The sequence below is a fragment of the Mauremys reevesii genome, linkage group 8 (assembly GCF_016161935.1).
Source record: "Mauremys reevesii isolate NIE-2019 linkage group 8, ASM1616193v1, whole genome shotgun sequence".
NCBI lineage: Eukaryota > Metazoa > Chordata > Testudines > Geoemydidae > Mauremys > Mauremys reevesii.
Window position 1 is genome coordinate 17,467,849 of NC_052630.1, and position 21,813 is coordinate 17,489,661.

General features: G+C 39.4%; 1 protein-coding gene across 1 annotated transcript in view; it reads left to right on the forward strand.

The window, feature by feature from the left end:
• RBM27 (RNA binding motif protein 27) overlaps positions 1-21,813 on the forward strand; it is a 44,198-nt gene that overhangs the window by 2,047 nt on the left and 20,338 nt on the right. The window contains exons 2-13 of the mRNA XM_039484458.1: positions 1,927-2,045; positions 4,017-4,171; positions 6,978-7,069; positions 7,565-7,758; positions 8,577-8,837; positions 9,476-9,715; positions 12,469-12,603; positions 16,553-16,702; positions 18,237-18,384; positions 18,723-18,873; positions 20,218-20,493; positions 20,630-20,770. Coding sequence (XP_039340392.1) covers positions 1,927-2,045; positions 4,017-4,171; positions 6,978-7,069; positions 7,565-7,758; positions 8,577-8,837; positions 9,476-9,715; positions 12,469-12,603; positions 16,553-16,702; positions 18,237-18,384; positions 18,723-18,873; positions 20,218-20,493; positions 20,630-20,770 — 2,062 coding nt within the window. The remainder of the gene's footprint in view (positions 1-1,926; positions 2,046-4,016; positions 4,172-6,977; positions 7,070-7,564; positions 7,759-8,576; positions 8,838-9,475; positions 9,716-12,468; positions 12,604-16,552; positions 16,703-18,236; positions 18,385-18,722; positions 18,874-20,217; positions 20,494-20,629; positions 20,771-21,813) is intronic.

Genomic DNA, 21,813 nt, shown 5'->3' on the forward strand with positions numbered 1-21,813 from the left:
ACTAAACTATTGTTGTATGTAAAGTAAATAAGGTTTTTAAAATGTTTAAGAAGCTTCATTTTAAAATTAAATTAAAATGCAGAGCTCCCCAGACTGGTGGCCAGGACCTGGGCAGTGTGAGTGCCACTGAAAATCAGCTCGCATGCTGCCTTTTTGGCACGCGTGCCATAGATTGCCTACCCTGATCTAGCATATTACTGTCTACAATCTCTATTAGATCATCTGTCTTCATTATTTATTCTGATCGTCCTTCTAACCTGAGCACTTTCAGACTTCTGGTACCCAAGCTATACTCTGAATGAATTTCGGCTGGAGACAAGGGTTCTTGGGAAACAGTGTTAGAATTTCTTTGCGGTGGTGGTTCTGCATTTGAGATCAATGAGGAGTGAATGTGCAGCACAGATCCTTTCTGGGTATAATAACCACTTTATGCAAGTTTCTGTTATGTAATAAGCAAGTACTAGAATATCCCAGTGGGTCATCCTGAGAGAAATTGGGATGCTAAAGAGGGAGGGATAAAGTTTAAAACAAAAAAATGTTTAGAAGGGATGGAAGCTCTCCCTTTTTTTTACAGCCCCTGAAGCCTTTTCTCTTCATTAAATTGTACATGGGGACTAGCATGGAACATATCAACCACAGTTTTACAAACCTTCCACTTTTTGTTTGTTTGTTTTTGGATTAACCTTTTTCATTACTGTATTTCTGTACGTCCTTTTGAAACATAAAATGTTTTTTTCCTGCAACCATCAAACACTGGAAATAAGTGAGCAAATTAAGAGTGTAGAGGTGATTGAATATTTCATTGTGAAGTTTTGCATTTTTCATCAAATAATTTGTTACAAGCAAAAGAAGTTTTGAGGCTTCTAAACTGTTTGCTATTTCTAGTGTGCTTTATATTGACAATTCCAAAAGCAAGCAAATGTTGACAGTCAAAGGTCATTTAGAATTTTTTTTTTAAATAATGAACTTAGAATATATACAAATACATACCCCTGGCATTTTGGGGTCCTCTGCATCTATTCACCTAGCTGCTACATTTGTTGCGTTGTATGATGCTTCACTATTGGCAAGTAGGTTCTCATTTTTGAACGTTTTCTGATTGCTGAACAGTGTAACATATAAAGCAACCTTCAGTTTAACCAGTGGTACCAGAGCATTGTAGTACAAAAGGAGGATGTGTTTTAGTGATCTTCACATAGCCAAACAAGGGCTGTTGGGCTGTGAGTGTAATATAATTAGTTTGTGATAATAAAGGCACTTTTAGATAGTGAAATCTGTACCTTGAGAGTACTGTGGAAGAAAAGAAAGAATGTTTGCATGTTGGCTTCATTCTTTTCACTTGTGCTCCTGTGTGAAGAAACAGTGTACGTAAAACACATTTTTCAGGTCTCTTCCTGGTGAAATGTTTGGTTAGTCTATTCTGGTTGTTAAGACATCATACAACATTTCCACTGTGGAACAATCTTCCAGGTCATTTTTCTGTAAGTTTTGCTCATTAATGGTGGGGCACAGTTGTTTTGGGTGTGCTTTCATAAGGGGGAGTTGGCCAGAAAGGATAGCATCTGCTTGATTGACCTAAGAATTGTATTATGGTGTTTTTTCACAAGCAAAGCCAAAGAATAAGCACTAGGCATGGAAACTTTTTCTGACATTGTTAGTGGAGCACTAAATAAAATCAAAACAGCTCACTGGTGTGCAACAATGGCAGAAACTGCGCTGTGGCACTGGAGCCAGGTGCAGCTGTGATGTTACTGGATTGCATGATATTATCCTAAAGGTCCAACAACACATTGCCAGAAGAATGTTTTGATGATGCCTCTAAAACTACTGTGATTGTCCAGAATGTAATTTCTAGTGATTTTCAACATTGTTTAACAAAATCAATTTGTACGTTGCTAAGAATAACTTTTTTCCTCTCTTCGTCAGATGTGATGCAGACCCTTCAGCCTTAGCTAACTATGTTGTGGCATTAGTCAAGAAAGACAAACCAGAGAAAGAGCTGAAGGCTTTCTGTGCTGATCAGCTAGACGTCTTTCTGCAGAAAGGTACTTTTTCTGCTTTCTTTGTAACTACGTATTTTAATAATTGCATTTAAATTTTATAAATTATGTTGAATATTAAATTGTGTTGAGTGGTATACAGTTGGAAGATTGTTGTTCTACAACATTATAGTTAAAATTTAGAAAGGATTGTATAAAGTTTTTGTCATGTATATGGGAAGAAAAAGAGTAGGCCCCAACAAGTATATTGCATTCATAATGAGATTTAGCATTTTTTTGCTGGGAAATAAAGGATCAAAGGTTCCAAAATCTGATTTTTAAACAATTTCAATTGAGTTAAAGCCTGTTAAGCAAAAATTAACACTTAATTTCCTTAAACACTAGTGGCCAGGTTTGCAAAACAAAATTGGGCCATAAATTTCACTACGGGAGCTATCAGGTGGAGAGTACTTCTGAAAATCTGGTCCTTATTTAAGTGCCAAATGGAAGCTCAGTTCCAATTGAAAATCTGGCCCCAAATATGGGTGCTGAGAACTTGGAAATCTGACCCTTAGTGGCCAAATTAGTGGGTATGGTGGGATGGGATTGCTTTTAAACATGAGTAATGAAGATGACGAACGTTCACACTGAGGATCTGAGGTATTTCCCGGGTGCCCGTTTCTCACCATCTCCTCAACAGGATGGAACCATTTTATTATAATAGATGGAAACTTCAGGACTCAAAGGTGCCACTTCACTCCTGTGCCTTTTGAATTTTGACTAAAAAGTGTCTCTTCTTATAGAAAAGTCATTTTGTAAGAACCCTCTTTTTATTGAAAACTGAAGAGCTGTTGGATCTCCCTCCTCCATTTCTGATTTTTCTGAGGAGCCCTTCCTATTCATGCAGCCAGAATTGAAATGCTTAAAATTTAAAGCATAGACAAGAGATAAGGGTTTTAATGGCAAGTTGAGCACAAGCACAGCTCCTCCTGTGTTAACAATGGTAAAAGCTGCAGTGTAGACAGCACGCCATTATTTTTGTCATCATCTAGACTTGCTTTGAGCATCTTTCAATGATGTGATGATAAAAATGTCAGTGTGTCTACACTATTGCTTCCACCCTGAAAGCTGTACTGTATCTAGACCATGTAGGCATGAACTCTGTTTACTATAAGTGTTTTAATTAACTAGGTTAAAGAAAACTGACTAGGCCTGCTAGATATCTCAAAAACAATTCAGTGGTTGAAGTTGAATGATCCCATTGTCACTTGTGCACAGAATGTGAAAAGTTAATGTATCACACACAGCCTGCATGAGTGCAGTAGTTACAGTATAGAAGCACTGGTAAGAGGAATAAATATATAATAAAATAACAAGCAGTCAGGACTCAATTGTTACAGTTAAGTTGATGGAATTAAAACTTTAGGGATTTTGAAATATTAAATTTTCACTTGCTAATAAATGTAGATTGGTGGGTTGTATTTTTGCATATTTTTTTAAGCCTATATTGAATCCATTGTCCAGGGAGTGGAAATGGAGATATGGAGCTTCTCATTTCTAGGCCACTGGTTCAAGTGCAGACCAATTTAATAGAGACTGTAACTTCTCAATGGCCTTTTGGGATCCACTGTGAAATTTTGTCTTGTTTCCTGTGGATGAGTGTCTGTCACAAAAATTGTTGCCGTCGGCAATCTTATTACAGAGACAAAAATTGAATGAGCAATTGAGATAGTGGGGTATTCAGTCCTAAAAGTGGTCCCTTCACCACAAATTGAGATGTATTAGCAGACATTGTCCATGCTGCTTCCTATTGTGTACCTATGTCTATAGTTGTATAGAGAACATCATTTTTTATGGCTCTCATTCTAGTACCTAACACCACTAAAATTCACACAAATTTAAGCTAAGGATTTTTTTTTTAAAGTAATAATATTTTGCGGTTGGATTTTGGGGAATTGTCTTATCAACATAGTCCTTCCTGACCATAGACTTAAGTCAAGATGTATAATCAAGTTTTGTGTGTATCTTTCTCCTCAGAAACTTCTGGTTTTGTAGATAAACTATTTGAAAGTCTGTACACAAAGAACTACCTTCCTTCCCTTGAACCAGCAAAACTAGAACCGAAGCCCGCAGGTCAGGAAAAAGAAGAAATTAAAGAAGAGATAATATTAACTTCCCATCCACCTGCTGCTGTGAGTATCTCAAACCAGTCCCTCCACCATCCGCTTTTGTAGGAAGTTGTTATAAAAACAAAATATGCTCTGAACAGGCTCTCTTGTGGCTAATGGTCTGTGCTACCATCTCTGAGCTTGCAGGAATGCTGTAAAGGTGGTGTGCTCTGTCCATTGGGTAAGGGAGCATTTTGTGTCCTTTTGCAGACACCCTTTGATCAATGTGGGAGTAGCATTCCGAACTCTCATTCAGCCTCCTTGGCAGTGAGGAGTGACTCTACAATGGACAGATTTAAGAAATGGGGAATGATGTAAGGACCTTGATAGCTACCTCAAAAGATTCATGTAGATTTCCAAAAGACCACTACTCTAGGTGTAGCTATTGTGTATGCAGTATTAAATGCATAACAAATGGGGTTTGTTTGTTTTTTTAGAAAAGTTGTTACCAATTAAACATATTAGCAAGCTTTTTTTAAGGAATTATCATGGATATAATACAGCTTTCCTTCCACAGCAGCTGCTTTTTATGCTCCTATTCATTGTTGCTCACAATAATAGAAATGTTTAAAAATGGAGGCGCCAAGGTGTGTACCCATCATCAGCCTTGCTCACTTTATTTATATATTGTACTCCTTTCCACTACCTTTTTTAATTATAGTTGTGTTTTTAGATTGTGTATTTCCCCAGGACAGGGAATCTCTTCCTATAAGTTTGTAAAACACCTACCATAGTGGTCCCCTGATCCTGATTGGAGTGTTCGGTGGAGAATGCAATAGAAATAATTCTCTGTTCTCTGGATGTATTGTCGTCATGGTTCAGAGAGATTCACAAGCTGATTTAAGTGATGTAGTTGTTACAGAAAAGAGCTGGCTATATTTAGATAAGGTCAAATGGGATATATGATATTCTGACCCCCTTCTCCTGCTTCATGTGCATGTATATGATGACAGGTTTCAGAGTAGCAGCCGTGTTAGTCTGTATCAGCAAAAAGAACAGGAGCACCGTAGAGACTGACACATTTATTTGAATATAAGCTTTTGTGGGCTGCAGCCCACTTCATCAGGTGTGCAGAATGGAACATACAGTAAGAAGATATTTATACATACAGAGAACATGAAAAGGTGAAAGTACCCATACCAACTGTAAGAGGCTAATGAATTAAGAGAAGCTATTATCAGCAGGGGAGAAAAACTTTTGAAGTGATAATCAAGATGGCCCATTTTGGACAGTTGACACGAAGGTGTGAGGATACTTTAACATGGGGAAATAGATTCAATTAGTGTAATATCCGAGCCATTCCCAGTCTCTGTTCAAACCTAAGTTAATGGTATCTAGTTTGCATTTTAATTCAAGTTCAGCAGCTTCTTGTTAGAGTCTGTTTTTTGAAGCTTTTCTGTTGCAAAATTGCCACCATGTATATAATGTACTCTTCGAACTACTCGAAGTTTCCCTTCTAAAATCTCTACTTGATAAGTGAAAGTTGGGAAGCAAGGCTTAAGACAAGTGCCTCTAAGTGGATTTTTCATATATCCACTGTTGTCTGAGAGTCTACATATAGATATTGGAAATATCTTACTATGCTTTTGTGGTCCCGTCTGCAATGTGAGCAATCAGCCAAAGGTCATGAAGGCAGTAAATGATCACACATTGTGAACTGTCAGTCAGACCTCCAAAGAATAGTCAAGAATATAATGTTGGGTTTTGGAAAGGGAGACATTTCTCTGCTAAAAGTGTAACTTAGCTAGATTGAACAGTGTAGATGTAAATCTACACTATTTCTAGGTGCCCTTCATTGTATCTAAGGACCATCTCTTCATACCAAAATTCTAATTCGGAAATACCATTTGATCTTGAGTGAAAGTTTATCATACTGCATCCTTATAAGTCTGTCACTTCGTTTGATGCCATAACACTTGTATTTAGCTATGGTAGTTCATGTTAGAACAGATCTTAAAACTGCCATTGTTCTCTTGGTCTAGAATTGGGTATTTGGGTTTCTTATGTGGGGTTGCATGGGATCAGGTCATAATATAGCCAGTCCTAGACCAGAATGTCTTTTAAATTCATTGTGAAATGTCATTAGCTGTACATTTAGAGATTTGGGATTCCTGTAAATGGAATGACACAGGCTAAAATAATGCAGACAAAGGAAGAATCTTAAACTAAATTATAGTTATCTTGAAGCTTTTATAAAAGAAAATTGCTATTGCCGCTGATGCCTTCAAAATTATTCATATTTTTTATGTGATGCACTGTTTGGGGCAAAATGGCTACAAATAAAGTTTGAAAAAGATCCCCTGTACTGTTTCTAACAGACCAAGTTATGGTGGAACTGAGTAAAAGCACCAGGGAAATTGTTTTTGGCTTTTGTTAATTTTTATAAGAGGTATGACCTGTACAGTACTATCCAAATATATGAATAATTTACCACATCCAGAATTCATATTAGTGATGCAATTACATATGAAAGAAGGCTTGCAAAGCTGCATAGTTTTAAGTTCCTGTTGTCTGGGAAATCGTATGCAGAAGATCCTATTTGCTTACAGTAAGGAACTCTGCAACCAATTAGAGGATGACACAGTGTTTTTCTTTAACTTCAACACCTCCTGTATAATGTAAGTTTAACCCAAAAATAGTCTTCTAATTTTGGAAAGCTTTACTGACAAAGGGAAACTAAAAGCTTTTTAAAAGGACATGAACTTTTACAACTCTGCTGCTTTGTTACATACAACATTTAGCATAGGTGTCCTGTTGTCTTAAACAGCTGCTAGCTGTGGTTTGAACTAAATCTAGGTTTATTTCTTTGTTTGATGTGTTTGTTAAATAGATATTTCAAGAGTCGTTTGAGGAAGAACGAGATGGCAGGAAAAAGAAGTATCCTAGCCCACAGAGAAACCGTTTAGATTCTAATGAACAAAGGTTAGTATTGCCATTTAATCACAAGATGTTCATCTCTTTTCCTTTCCTTGCTGGCCAGACTCTCTAACTGTGGATTTTCACCTCTTGAGGCAGTAATTTTACCAGAATGCCTACTCGGTCCTCCCTCCCCTTCTGCCATCAACCTCCAGTAGCTCTTTGATAGAACACAGTCTCCTCTGAGAACACAGCAAGATGTCCCACGGGCTGCTGCTTAGGGATATTTAAGAGTTCCATCTATTCACCCGTATTTCAGAAAGGAGAGAGAGTAGAAGAACATTGGGGTTTTTTTTATGCACAATATTAACAGCAGCTGATGATGTTGGCCGTTCCAGGAACCTATTCTTTCTTGTGAGACAGCATGGCAATAGAGGCACATTTGGGTGCCACTGTCTGAGTAGAGTGAGGAGGGAAGAACATTAACCATTTGTGACTCCAAACTTGTTCTGTGGCTTTTTCTCTCTCAATATATATGGCTTATACATACATGACTTGCAGAACCAGAGAGAAAAAGAGAGATGATGGCAAATGGAGAGACTATGACAGATACTATGATCGGAATGATTTATATAGAGACAAATACGACTGGCGAAGAGGCAGGAGTAAAAGTCGTAGTAAAAGCAGAGGATTAAGCCGAAGTCGTAGCCGCAGCGGGGGTAGAAGCAAAGACCGGGATCTGAACAGAAATATTGGTGAGTAGCCAAAATGTTGCACTGGAAGAACATCTGACTCATTGTAGTGATTAATGCAAAATGTATAAACAAACAGAAGTTGGATGCCTGTGAGTTGTATAAGAACACTAGCTATGGAACTGGCTTGGAGAAGTACATGCTGCTGACATAATTAAACCAATTAAGGTGCTATTCTGTAGTGTAGTATAGTCAGGGGAATTAGGTTTTTTTAAACTCCATTTTAATTTATTCATAAGTGTATTCCATTGGATGTATGCTTCTGGTATTGTGCTGTCTGTTGATAAAACATACTATTGTTCCAAAATGCTGGTATCTTTTTATGCAGAAGTTGATTTATTCCTATAAAATTGTTTCAGTTTTAGGAGGTGGGTTTTTTTAATACTTAAATGGAATGATGGCATTGTGTTCTATTGGCCTTGTATAGGGAATCCAGGAACTGAAGCGATTGGCAGCATAAAGTGTTGTGGATTTCAGAGTATGTTAAGTAGTGTTTGTCATTCATTCAACATTAGAGGGAAAAGTTGCTTTCATTTTCAAGGAAGGAAAATAGTTGGATGAATGCGAGCTTTGTGAGAGCAATGAGCAGTTTCTGATGTGGAAACTTCTTTGATGCCTTGGGTCTACAGTTCTAGCATTTTAAGAAAAGTAATTTTACACAAACAGTATAAACATTCTATGTTCTGCATGGTGAATAAGTGAGTTTGTATTACTGTGTAATGTCCACTAACTATCTATGCATTCCGTTTCTCCGGGACTTTGATATACCTAACAAAAGCATGAAAACTTACCTGGTTTATTTTGCTAATTTTTTTTTAAAGCGGAACACAAGGAGAGAGCAAAATTCAAGAGTGAAAGGAATGACATGGAGAGCTCATATAACCCAGTGTCTTTGTCATCCAGTAATTCTACTGAACAGTATTCCTCTGCGCAGTCTATTCCCAGTGCTGTTACTGTGATTGCACCTGCTCACCATCCTGAGAACACAACAGAGAGCTGGTCAAATTATTATAACAATCATAGTGTTCCCAATTCATTTGGCAGAAATCCTCCGCCTAAAAGACGATGTCGAGATTATGATGGTAAGGAAGCTATCGGTTTCTCTCCAACTTCTTCCCTAGTGCCTCTTATTTCTTACCTCTCATATATTATTTTATTTTTTAATATATCTACTAAATTCTTCACTAAATGCAAGCAGCAAATGAAGATTAAGTGGTAGCTAGATTATTTTTAATGTAAGGATGCATATGAGCCTGCAGTTTGCTTGGATAAGACTTAATCTTGCTGCAAGTGGTTTACTTGAAATCTGACAATTCTTGGCACTGGCAAGAATGTATTAAGTTCATAATTCTACGGGCGTGCCTTTGCAAATACTTCACCCAGCAACAGTCCTCAGTAAGATTATAGGGTTTGACATAAAACAGGTGGTGATTCTGTCTCCCCTACCTACCCATCCCCCCATGTCGCTGTTGAAGTTTGCACACTGTTGTGGAAACAGTTCAGATTCTTTGACGCTAAACTAATATTCCAACTTGAATTCTGGTTTGAAGTTTTATTTAATGGTGTGAAATGTTGGATCAGAATATGCTGGACTTCTTAAATGCATCTCTTTGTTCTTTAGTGAGAAATCATGGAAATAATGATACTTGATTAAATCTTATAGTCATCACTTTTGAAGTTCTTTACAGATGGAAATGAAATTGTCTGTCTGTCTTTGCAGAGCGAGGATTTTGTGTACTTGGCGACCTTTGCCAGTTTGATCATGGAAATGACCCTTTAGTAGTAGATGAAGTTTCATTGCCAAGCATGATTCCTTTTCCACCACCACCCCCAGGGCTCCCCCCTCCTCCTCCTCCTGGTATGCTAATGCCTCCAATGCCAGGCCCAGCTCACAATATGAGAATGCCAGGCCCACAGCTACATCCTCGGCCACCACCTCCTGTCGTGCTTCCTGTATCAAGTAAGTTAAAGTATTGCAGTAGGTTTTTTGTAGTCCTAATATGAATTACTTGGCTCCTGTTAAAAGAAATACTTTTATTTACCCAAAGTAACAGATTGTTCTAGCTTCTTAGCTATTTGTGTGCTGTACAAAACATTTACTAAATGAAACTTGGAAGGCAGTTTTAAAAATATAGTGTTCACAGCACTATAAATGACTAATATAGAAACTAGAGATGCGGTGGGGAATCTAACCATCCCCCATCCATCATTGTAGGATTGAGCATTTAGATTCATGTACTTAGCACTTCAGTCTCCAATAAGTCACACTATAGACTCAGTATAATATATTCCTTTGATTAGTAGATACTCAGGACTCAACGTATGTTAAACACAAAGGAATAGATGCAGCTATTCATATACATGGGGCTGATTATTGCTGACAATTAGTTTAGATTACTTTTTTAGGTTAGTCTAGTCAAAATATTCTCACATTAGTTTGAAACTCTTTACCAATCGTATAATACTCAAATAACTATTTTAAGGAAAATGTGTGCTGTCATCAAAACTGAACTAGCTTACAGGCAGAGGTTTCAAGTTCTGTAGTTGTCCTACTAGACTTGGTAATAAAGCATATCATACTTAACTTTGAAAAATATGATTTCCCCTCTTAGCTGTAGAATGTCCAAAATAAAGAGGATGCATTCTAGCACATCTAATATTTCTGGTTGATTAGGGTTTTTTGGCTTGTCAGTGGTGGCTCAGTTTCCCTAGCCACTTCTCCACTAAGTCCCAATGTATTTTGCTGGTTCTGGGAAATGTTGGGGCATAGATTGTGCCTGTGAGAAGAATTTTGCACAATACTGGAAGCATGGACACTGTGTTCCAGCACTGTTTTATTCATTACATCAACACAATACATGTGGCATTCTGTGGACTAGTCAGCCAGCTGTTGTGGGAATATGAATAGTCATACTCCATCAGAACTCTCCAAGCATTCAGCATTTGGGCCTCCTGTAAATTTTTCAGATAAGTGATATTCAGCAAATTGTGTGAATGTGAGGTTTAATAATTCACACAATCTTTTTCTCAGGATTGAGTTTGCTAGCCTTTCCCCCCCAAAAATAGTGCTATTGACCAACTTGTGTGCAAAACTTATGAAGACTTCTGAAATGGCTTCAGGATTCAAGAACTGTGTGGTGATAAGTTTAACTTTTATGTTTGTACTAAAAATACAAGGAAATTAAATTTAAAAAATCTGGATATGGAAAAACATACTGCTCCCTCCCTCCTCCTAAAATGAGTACATCTGATCAGCAGAAAAACTACTTGGAGCTGCTTAACCACCATTTTTTTTTCTCAATAGAAAACAGACTATAGTGCTGTCTGATCATGGTTGAAACCTTATTAATTGGGTACATATGATTAAGCCACTGTTCTGTGGTCCCTTAAAATATGAATAAAAAAATCAAAGCTGTTCTCAGTTTTGTACTGGACTTAAGTGTTAAAGAAAATAGTAAAATAACTCTCAGCTTGAACACAAAAATGCTTCTGTCCACAAAAGGATTAATTCTTGTCCTTGCAGTTCTTCTTTTAGACCTGTAGTCTAAACCTGGGGTTCTCGCAACAAAATTTTTGGTGGCCTCAGGGTGGTGTTGGTGGCCACTATGATAATTTTTCCTAAAATACTTAATTAACTTTAGGAAAAATTACCATAATATATACGCACATGTACATGTCCAAATCATAGTAATTTATTTATGCAAGGTTTTTTTGCAAGCTCAATAATAAAAATAGCATACAGTTGTCTCTATCATTTACTGGACCTAAACAGAATAGAAACACAATTAAGGTGCTTTGCATGTTCTTATCTTTCTTTTGTTTTGTGTTAAGCTAGCTGGGAGGCTGTGAAAAGTGGTATTAACAAACATACAAATATCACTTTTCACAACAGTCTTACTCAGGGGAGGTAGGTAAGGAGGCAGTGGGGGCTGGGGATGATGTAGTGGCTGGAGGATTCAGCAAGGACTGGGGGTGGTGCACGAGGGGCTGGGGAACAGAGCCCAAGGCCAGAGCCCACTGCCACATGGCTGGAACCTGCCACCCGCCACCCCACCGCCATGGAGAAGATGGGGAACTCTCACCAGCTGTCTGCTCCTTTTGGCGTTTGTGGCTCCAGGGGAGGTTCACTCCCCCCCTTCCCCCAAATCACAACCTAGAAGGCTGTGGCCACAAGAAAAGCCACTGGCTAAACAGCGCTATTGTGATCTCTTCCTCTCAGTGAGATTTTATTCCCCTGGTGGAAGTGAGGGAGGATCTTTTCTAGCAAATGTAAGCCCTAACAATAACAGTTGTCTCCAGGGGAAGAGAGAGTGCCTTTTAGTTTAAACCTTTATTCTTTCTGATAAAATATCATTGAGTAAATGACCCAAATCACGTTTCGTATACAGAATAGAAAATATACCTCTACCCCAATATAATGCGATCCAATATAACACGAATTTGGATATAACGCGGTAAAGCAGTGCTGGGGGTGGGGGGTGCACTCTGGCGGATCAAAGCAAGTTTGATATAACACGGTTTCACCTATAACGCGGTAAGATTTTTTTTGGCTCCCGAGGACAGCATTATATCAGGGTAGAGGTGTCTTGCAATCTCAAGAAACTTGGTTATAGTAAAGGTTGAGTATAAATGTACAAACAGTTCAGTCCAAAGTTGTTCAGTATCTGTAGGGCTATGAAGTCAGTGATCTATTTAATGTTGTCGTCATTATAGGACCACCTTTAACACAGTCAAGTTTGATGAATAACCGTGACCAGCCTCGGACAAGTGCAGTGCCCAATCTTGCACCAGTGGGAGCAAGACTACCTCCTCCTTTACCCCAGAACCTACTGTATACAGTATCAGAACGTAAGCAAATGTCTCTTTTTAATCTGCCTGGGATAAAATAGTTAAAACTATTTCTGTTAATGTTGTATAATATAAATGGTGATTACTTTTACTTTCTTGCAGTGCATACAAATCCAGAAACATTCAGTCTGGTGGCTTTCCCCTCCATGTGTTGGGGGAGGGAGGGGAGCAGGAGGGGAGGAGAAGATAGTTTCACATTACTAACTCATAGACTTTAAGGTCAGAAGGGACCATTATGATCATCTAGTCTGACCTCCTGCACAATGCAGGCCACAGAATCTCACCCATCCACTTCTATAACAAACCCCTAACCTATGTCTGAGTTATTGAAGTCCTCAAATTGTGGTTTGAAGACCTCAAGCTGCAGAGAATCCTCCAGCAAGTGACCCATGCCCCATGCTGCAGAGGAAGGTGAAAAACCTCCAGGGCCTCTGCCAATCTGCCCTGGAGGAAAATTCCTTCCCGACCCCAAATATGGCGATCAGTTAAACCCTGAGCATGTGGGCAAGACTCACCAGCCAGCACCCAGGAAAGAATTCTCTGTAGTAACTCAGATCCCATCCCATCTAACATCCCATCACAGACCACTGGGCATACTTACCTGCTGATGATCAAAGATCAATTGCCAAATTAATTGCCAAAATTAGGCTATCCCATCATACCATCCCCTCCATAAACTTATCAAGCTTAGTCTTAAAGCCAGGTATGTCTTTTGCCCCCACTACTCCCCTTGGAAGGCTGTTCCAGAACTTCACTCCTCTAATGGTTAGAAACCTTCATCTAATTTCAAGTCTAAACTTCCTAGTGTCCAGTTTATAGCTGAGGGAACATCATTTAAATGGAATTTCATCCAGGCATCATCTCCTTAAAGCAGTCTGACTGTGGCATAGGATCTCTGCATCCTCAGGGAATGTGGAGGATCCTGGGGCGAACTAGATTTGTTAGTCTGGTCTAAAACTATCAGTTTAAACCTCGGTATTTACACTTAAACTTGTAACCTTGTGTGAAACTTAAACCTCTAAATAGCTTTCCCCATCATTCTCTCAGCCTTATTTTTATTTTGGCCAGTTTTAAGTCTTCTATTCTTGATTACGGTAACATCTTTTAATTTTCTATTTAAAAAAAAATATATATACACAGCTACCAAAATAGACTGCACCTCCAAGTGTATTGGAGAAAAGCAAGCTAGAAAGATAAGACTTCGTTTATGTTGCGACTTCATTGTAATTATCCATAAGATGAATGTGTCCCTCTTTGCTATGGAAAATGAAGAGTTTTATATAAAACATAATTGAAAGCAGTAACTGAATATCTCTGTCTGGTCACTGGATAACCTTAAATGGTTAACTTAAATCCAACAATATCTTCAGTGCTACACTACTGTTACCTGTAAAGAAGAGTCGATTGGCATTTCTGTTTTCCTTGTTCTGAAGGGCAGTGTTGCTTTAGCTCACTGTTATCTTGCTGAAATCTTTGTTCATTTATCTCCAAATATTTCCAGTTCATGTTGTCCCCACGCGATTGTCCTTCAGTTGCAGGGTTTTTCTTCATGATTGATTGATCTGTCTTAATTCTTAGGATGTTAGTGATGCTTTGACACTACATAAATTCTCTTAAATTCTCACTGTTGCCATTGGAACACAGTGACTATGCCCTTGAAATGAGATGGGATACAACAAAGGAGCAACTAGAGGACAATTTACATATGCTTAACAGAAGTCCTCAGCAGAATCCAGAGCTAAACTGCTTTTAAAAAATATCCAAGATCAAGCATATGTCACTCTTGCTTTTTCTGAAAGAATACATTTTAAAACTTACAGTATGTATTGGGGAAACTTCAATGGCCCCTTGGCAATGTGAAAGGCTGGTTTGGTGGATTTTTGATACTTGGTGTCAGATGAATCTCTCTATTCAGTCATTCACTTTCCAGTCCATGCAGTATTTACTTGGAGGCTTTCCACAAATTTTAACTCCTCCAGGTTTTGTGTGGGTTTTTTCCCTTACACGTTTGACAGAATGAAACATCCTTGATGTATCATTTAGAAAGGACCCACACTTGCTCTGTTTCTCCAACCTATCTTCTCTTGTGTTCTTGGATCTTAATCGCGATCAGCCCTAGGATAAATTGCCCCGTTAAAGAGTGTTGCTCTTTTAAGACACCTCATCCCTCTCAGATTTAGGAAGGCACTTCAGATTCTTAAACCTTGGGTCAAGTACGGTAGCTATCTTTAGAAATCTCACATAAGTACCTTCTTTGCGTTTTGTCAGATCTGCAGTGAAAGTGTTCTTAAAATAAACATGTGCTTGGTCATCATCCGAGACTTCTATAACATTAAATGTATGGTAGAAGGCGGGTAAAACAGAGCAGGGGACATACAGTTCTCCCCCAAGGAGTTTAATCACAAATTTAATTAACACTTTTTTTTTTTTTGTTAAATGTCATCAGCATGGAAGCATGTCCTCTGGAATGGTGGCTGAAGCATGAAGGGGCATACGAATGTTTAGCGTATCTGGCATGTAAATACCTTGCAGTGCCGGCTACAAAAGTGCCATGCAAATACCTGTTCTCATTTTCTGGTGACATTGTAAATAAGAAGAGGGCAGCATTATCTCCTGTAAATATCAACAAATTTGTTTGTCTTAGGGATTGGTTGAACAAGAAGTAGGACTGAGTGGACTTGCAGGCTCTGAAGTTTTACATCGTTTTATTTTTGAGTGCAGTTATGTAACAAAAAAAATCTACATTTGTAAGTTGCACTTTCATGACAAAGAGATGGCACTACAGTACTTGTATGAGATGAGTTGAAAAATACTATTTTTTATTTATCATTTTTACAGTGCAAATATTTGTAATAAAAATATACACTTTGATTTCAATTACAAAACAGAATACAATATATAAGAAAATGTAGAAAAATATCCAACATTTAGTAAATTTCACTTGGTATTCTATTGTTTAACAGTGCGATTCAAACTGTGATTAATTGTGATTAATTTTTTGAGTTAATTGCAATTAATCAACAGCCCTACTTTAAGGATCACAGTAATCAAAAGGGATAATGTCTAATTGGAGAGACAAGGTGGGTGAGGTAATATCTTGTATTGGACCAACTTCTGTTTGTGAGAGAGACAAGCTTTCAACTTACACAGAGCTCTTCTTTCCGGTCTTGGAGTCAGATAGCTAAATTCTGTTTATTGGCTCATTTAGTGGGTAAATATTTTTGATCAAATTATTGCCCAATATTTCAGCTGTCTTAGAATTATTTGAATGTAGAACATGTCTTATGCACTACACTGAGCACATAGCCCATTTCTCAAGGAAAAGAGATTGCACAACAGAGTTCAGCTATATCATCCTGAAGGTCTGTCTCCCTACCCACCCTGCCCTGCAAAATATATGGGTATCTCCTTTGCTTCCCCTCAGGCACTGGAATATAATTAGATTTAGTGAAGAGTGCCATAAGGAAACCCTACTGCCTGGCATATTTATTAAAAGTAACCTACATGGCTTAAATCTTCCTTCATTTCTGAATTGAGGACCAGCATGAAAAAGGTTGAAGTATTAACACACCTCAAACTAGCAACAGTGACAAGCTAAGTAGAACATGGGTTTACTGTAGAGTTCAGTAATATTACTCAAATGTTTTTTAGATTGCAGGCTATGTGTATTTCTATGCCCTATTTTACTCCCATCGCTTCTCCCGACCCAAACCAGGCTCTAATTCTTGGACCTCAGGATAGTTTTGCAGGTCATGGTGGGTAGGGAGATGACCTTCAGGATGATATAGCTGAATGCTATTTTGCAGTCTCTTTTCCTTGAAACAAGGGCTATGTGCTCAGTGTAGTACATCAGATGTGTTGCATTCAAATCATCTTCCTCAAGGCAGCTAACCTGGAATTTTGGAATTGTTTAAAAATCCCTCCTATTTCTTTTTCTGTCTCTTGATAGATACGTATGAGCCAGATGGTTATAACCCTGAAGCACCTAGTATTACCAGTGCTGGTAGATCTCAATACCGACAGTTCTTTACTAGAACACAGACACAGCGTCCAAATCTGATTGGCCTAACATCCGGGGAGATGGATACAAATCCAAGAGGTAAGAAAGGTATCTTGACACTGCTGTAACTGTTCTTATGAACAGAGTTGAGTCTGTCATCGCTTGGTTTTTCTTAGTTTCAGCCTGGAACAAAGAAAAACCAATAGAGTCTTTGAACTAATGTTCGGGCATAACTTTCACATACTTTGACATTTAAAGTTCTTATTAAAGTAGAAGATAATTTTGAATGTTAACTTGATCATCTAAAAATTTAAAAAACAAAACAAAAAACTTAAAACTGATTTGCTACTGCGCAGACTAGTGCAAAATACAAATCACTAGTCTGCACAGTAGCAAATCAGTTTTAAGTAATAAAACATGAGGATCTGGCTTATTTTAAGCAAGGTATCTTAATTTAAACAGATTATCACACATGAAATCTTACATCTTTTTGCATGTGGGACTATTTATTCAGTTGAGCTGGTGTAACCTTGTACATAACACCTGTAAGGTTTTTAAAAAAATAAAATAAAAAATTGTTGCAGCCCAGAACAGTATTAAAGAACCTCCCGGAGGTGGAGGAGGGTGGGGCAGAGGATCTAGTTGTGAAGTATTATTGTGGAGTCTGATGTGCCGTTTCCATAGCATAGGATTGTGATGCTATAAACACAAGATTTACTTCACTGCAAGCGCTAAGAGACTGCTCTCTGAGAATGCATTTCAGTACTGGGGAAAATCCAGAACACTATAGGCAAATTTGTTTCAATCCCTTCTATTCAAGTTTTCCAAGGCTAAGAGAGGTGCATTTACTTTGGAAGCTATTTTTATATATTTAAAATGAAAAAATCTGTGCAACCTGTACCCTTCATTCTCACCAGTGTAACTAGGTGTTACTGAAGTCTCTGGTACTTATACAAACCGTATGAAATGACGTACAGTTAAGCAAGCTTCTTTTTATCGGAATGAGTATTTGGCATGTGGGAAGTGAAAGACTAATGGTAATAGCAGCATCTAAGCAGGATGCAAGCAAGTACTAGGCAAATATTCCTAACCTCCCTAGTTCTCTTAACTGCATCCAGTTCTGAACTGCAGCTTCCCAGCACTTCTGCAGCCTCTCACCTCAGTCTTGATCTTCAGCCCAAAAAAGAAAGTCATGCTAAAAAATGTTAATTGTGGTCTGAACAGATATCTATAAATATAGGCTGAAGCCTTTCTTAAGGCTTTCATACTTTCTTAAATGAGTTAAATAGGATGGAATTACTTTGGAAATTAAAGTGTGAAGTTTAATTTGAGGGGTTTTTCTCTAATTTTAATATGGTGCTTGTCCAAAGTCATTTTTAAGAGAGATTCTTAGCCTCCACTACTCGGCTTATGGTTAAGTTACTTACTTCCATTCACTGAAGTAATTCCATAAACGAGATTGAACAGCTTGTCAAAACCTTTGATTTTTAGTATTAACAGCTGAACATACCCATCTGCAGTATGTATACTTTTGCCTTTCTTTATACAAAAGCCTGCTGTTTAAACTTTAAATACTAATTTTGGGGATGTCTCGGTTAGAACCCTTTAAATAATATGCTTCTTTTTCCTCCAGCGGCCAACATTATCATCCAGACTGAAACTCCCATTTCCATTGCAAATAACAGCAGCAATGTAACCAGAGTGGTGCTTGAGCCAGACAACAGGAAAAGACCTCCAAGTAGCATGGAAGGGCCCTCTGTAAAGAAACCCTGGATGGGAAAGTAAGAACTAAGAAGTCGGAGTATAAGGCCACAAGGGATGATGAGATTATCTAAATGTAGCTGGCTAATCAGTAATGTACAATGGATTTCTTTCAGTGTTCTGAATGTAATTGTCTGAGACAGAGGGCTCTCAAAAGACTCTGGGGCTTAGTGAACAGGCTCCTGCCATTTGAGAATACAGATGTTAAATGCTACATATACTACAGTCTCATTAAATCTTGAGTTTGTCATCTACCCTTATTATAGAAGGATAAACCTAAGTAATGAACAGTAGGCTACTAAGTAGTTAGTATGCAAAACATTTCCCATAAATGTTATCTCACTCTTGCTTTTTCTAGGCAAGCCAATAACCAGAATAAACCAGGATTTCTGAAAAAGAATCAGTACACTAACACCAAGCTGGAAGTTCGAAAAATCCCACCTGAGTTGAATAATATTACACGACTCAATGAACATTTCAGCAAATTTGGAACTATTGTTAACATTCAGGTAAAATCAAGATTATTTTTTTCTGATGTCTGTCTTCAATAACTTTGTCAAAAAAACATACTGTATCATTTGGGAAATCAGGATAGGTAGTGGGGAGGGCAAAGGACTGAATCAGAAGCCTCTTGTGCCTGGTTCACTCTGCATTACTGTCTCCATTCTGTTAAAAATATTACAGTAGCTTCTAGCTGCACAAGTGCATTTTAAACTCTCAAAGCTGGGGGTGAAGCAAGGGGGTTAAGCATCGAGTCTGAAACCCCAACATTCACTGAGTACCCTACACTTGATTTTTTGGAAGAGACCTGGTAAACAAAAATCCTTCCTGTTTTTGTATGTTTAAATTGACTTCATAAGGTCAGGGCTTTATCCAAGCATCTTTCACCAAAAGTCTGAGTAGCAATTTACTGCCATTTTCCACCACAGAGGTGACTGCAATTCAGGTGATGATGCTTGGGATTATCTTGAGTGAAGAACATTATATAAATAAAATATTTCTAGTTCTATGGCTAAAATCTTATTCAACTGTTTCCCACTGTTTGGTTGGGAAAATAGCTTGGCTTCCTTTAGGTCTTTGATAAGAAAACTGAATAAAAAGTGGGGGCCTATGAAAATCTACTTATGTTTTGAATTTTATATGAGTAAAGACATTTTTAGTCCAAAAATATCTAGTTTTCTCTATTAAGAATAACTTGTTCTATTGGTGGTAGTCTACCTTCCTCCAAAATAGTGTATTTAAAAAAATTTAATTACCTTTTTCATACTGGAAAATAATTTTTTCTTTGATACTGACATTGAATAAAACATTTTTTCCCCTCAAATGTATCGCATGGAATTAGGAGGCTTTTCTCCTAAAAATGGAGCAAACTTTGGGGCTTGCATTGTAGTGACTTTGTTGGGCCTTTGGGCGGAATTCCCCTTGCTTCTGTAACCCAAATGCCTAATACAGTGGATATTTAGTCTTGTATGGATTCAAACCCTGCCCATCCACAGGAGCTTTAAAAGGAAGAACTGGGGATGCAGAGCACAGCCGTGATAGGAGCAGCAATGGTTGTTTCTGTCTCACTTCAGAGTGAATATTTAATAGTGATGATAGTAGATAACACAATGGTAGTGTATTTTACTACATACGTAAAACCTATTGTCTGTGCTGTGTAAAATATGTCAGGAGACATTGGCTTTGACTTCATCAGTGTGTCATCTTTGTGTAATCGACACTTGAAAAATACAACTCTCTCCTTTCTGGCAAACATTTGTCAAATACAGTTTTACTTGACATTTCAGATGCTTTGTTTCCTGTGAAATATGGATCAGTGGCAATTGTTCATATATGCTGAACTTCTGTTTTAGGTTGCTTTCAAGAATGATCCTGAAGCTGCTCTAATTCAATATTTAACTAACGAAGAGGCCAGAAAGGCCATTTCTAGCACAGAGGCAGTTTTAAACAATCGATTTATAAGGGTGCTGTGGCATAGGGAAAACGAGCAGCAGGCACCACTGCTGCAGCAACACCTGCACCATCACCAGCAGCCACCGCCACAATCTGTGCATCACCAGCTTCATCTTCAACAACAAACGCTGACTGCCCAACCTCCAGCTGCAACGGTACACAGCAATGTGTCAAAGGTATACTGCCCTCATGCAAAATGAGGCTGCTTTGTCAAACTGCTCAGAGCATTGAAGATTAGTGATGCTTCAAAGTGGATAGCGCTTTAAAGATGCAACTATATAATCTTTCCTTTTTATATATACTCATATGCAGGTGATAACTAAACCACTGGCATCGGGTGCCTATGTCCTTAATAAGGTTTCGGTTAAACATCGCCTTGGAGCAGCAGGTGGAAACCAGACAGATGGAGCACATTTGTTAAACCAGTCCAGTGCTACTGCAGAGGATTCTCAGGTATGTTTGACAAAGATTTTAGTGCAGGGGTCGGCAACCTATGGCACACGTGCCAAAGACGGCACGCGAGCCAATTTTTAATAGCACGCTGGAGCCTGTCCGGACTCCAGCATGCCATTAAAAATCCTGCCCAGCCTCGCCCACTCTCCTCGGCCCCCTGCTCTCCCCGCGGGAGCAGGGAGCAGAAGCATAGCCAAGCACACAGGGTGGGCAAATGGCCCCACTCTCCTGGCACGGCAAGCCACGGGGTCCAGGGCCGGTGCGCCGGCCGAGCGCAGCAAGCTGCCGGCCCCTCCCCTGGAGCCCTGCTGCTGCATGCAGGGCTCTGGGGGGTCGGGGCTGTGCACTCCCGCAGGGCAGTGTTTGGCTCCGCGGGGAGGCAGACACGCTCTCTGCTCAACTGGAGCTCTGCCGCCGCTGCGCGCAGCACTCTGAGGGCCAGGGCTGTGCTCTCCGGCGGGGCAGCGTGTCTGGTTCTGCGTGGAGCCTCAAGGTAAAGGGCCCAGGGCTGGGGGGGGTTGGATAAGGGGTGGCGGCACTCAAGGGACAGGGAGCAGGATGGGTTGTATGAGGAGGTGGGGTCCCGGGGTTAGGGGTGGGGTCTCTGGAGGGCAGTCAGGGAGCAGGGGAGGTTGGATGGGGCATGGGAGTCCTGGGGTTTGTGAGGGGGCAGGGGGTGGATAGGGGTCAGGGCAGACAGGGGACCAGGAGCAAGGAGGTTCCTGGGGGGGCAGTTAGGGTGGGGGTCTCTGGAGGGGGTGGTCAGGGGACAAGGAGCTGTGGGAGTTGTATGAGTTGGGAGTTCTGGGGGTCCTGTCAGGAGGCAGGAGTGTGGAGAGGGGTTGGCGCAGGCAGGGAGTCGGGGCGGGGGGTTGGATGGGTCGGGAGTTCTGGGGGTCCTGTCAGGGGCGGGGAGTGGTTGGATAGGCATGGGAGTCCCGGGGGTCCCGTCGGGCAGGGAGTGGGGTGTGGATAAGGGTCGGGGCAGTCAGGGGACAGGTAGGGGATAGGGTCCAGTCTGAGGACAAGGAACAGTGAGGCTT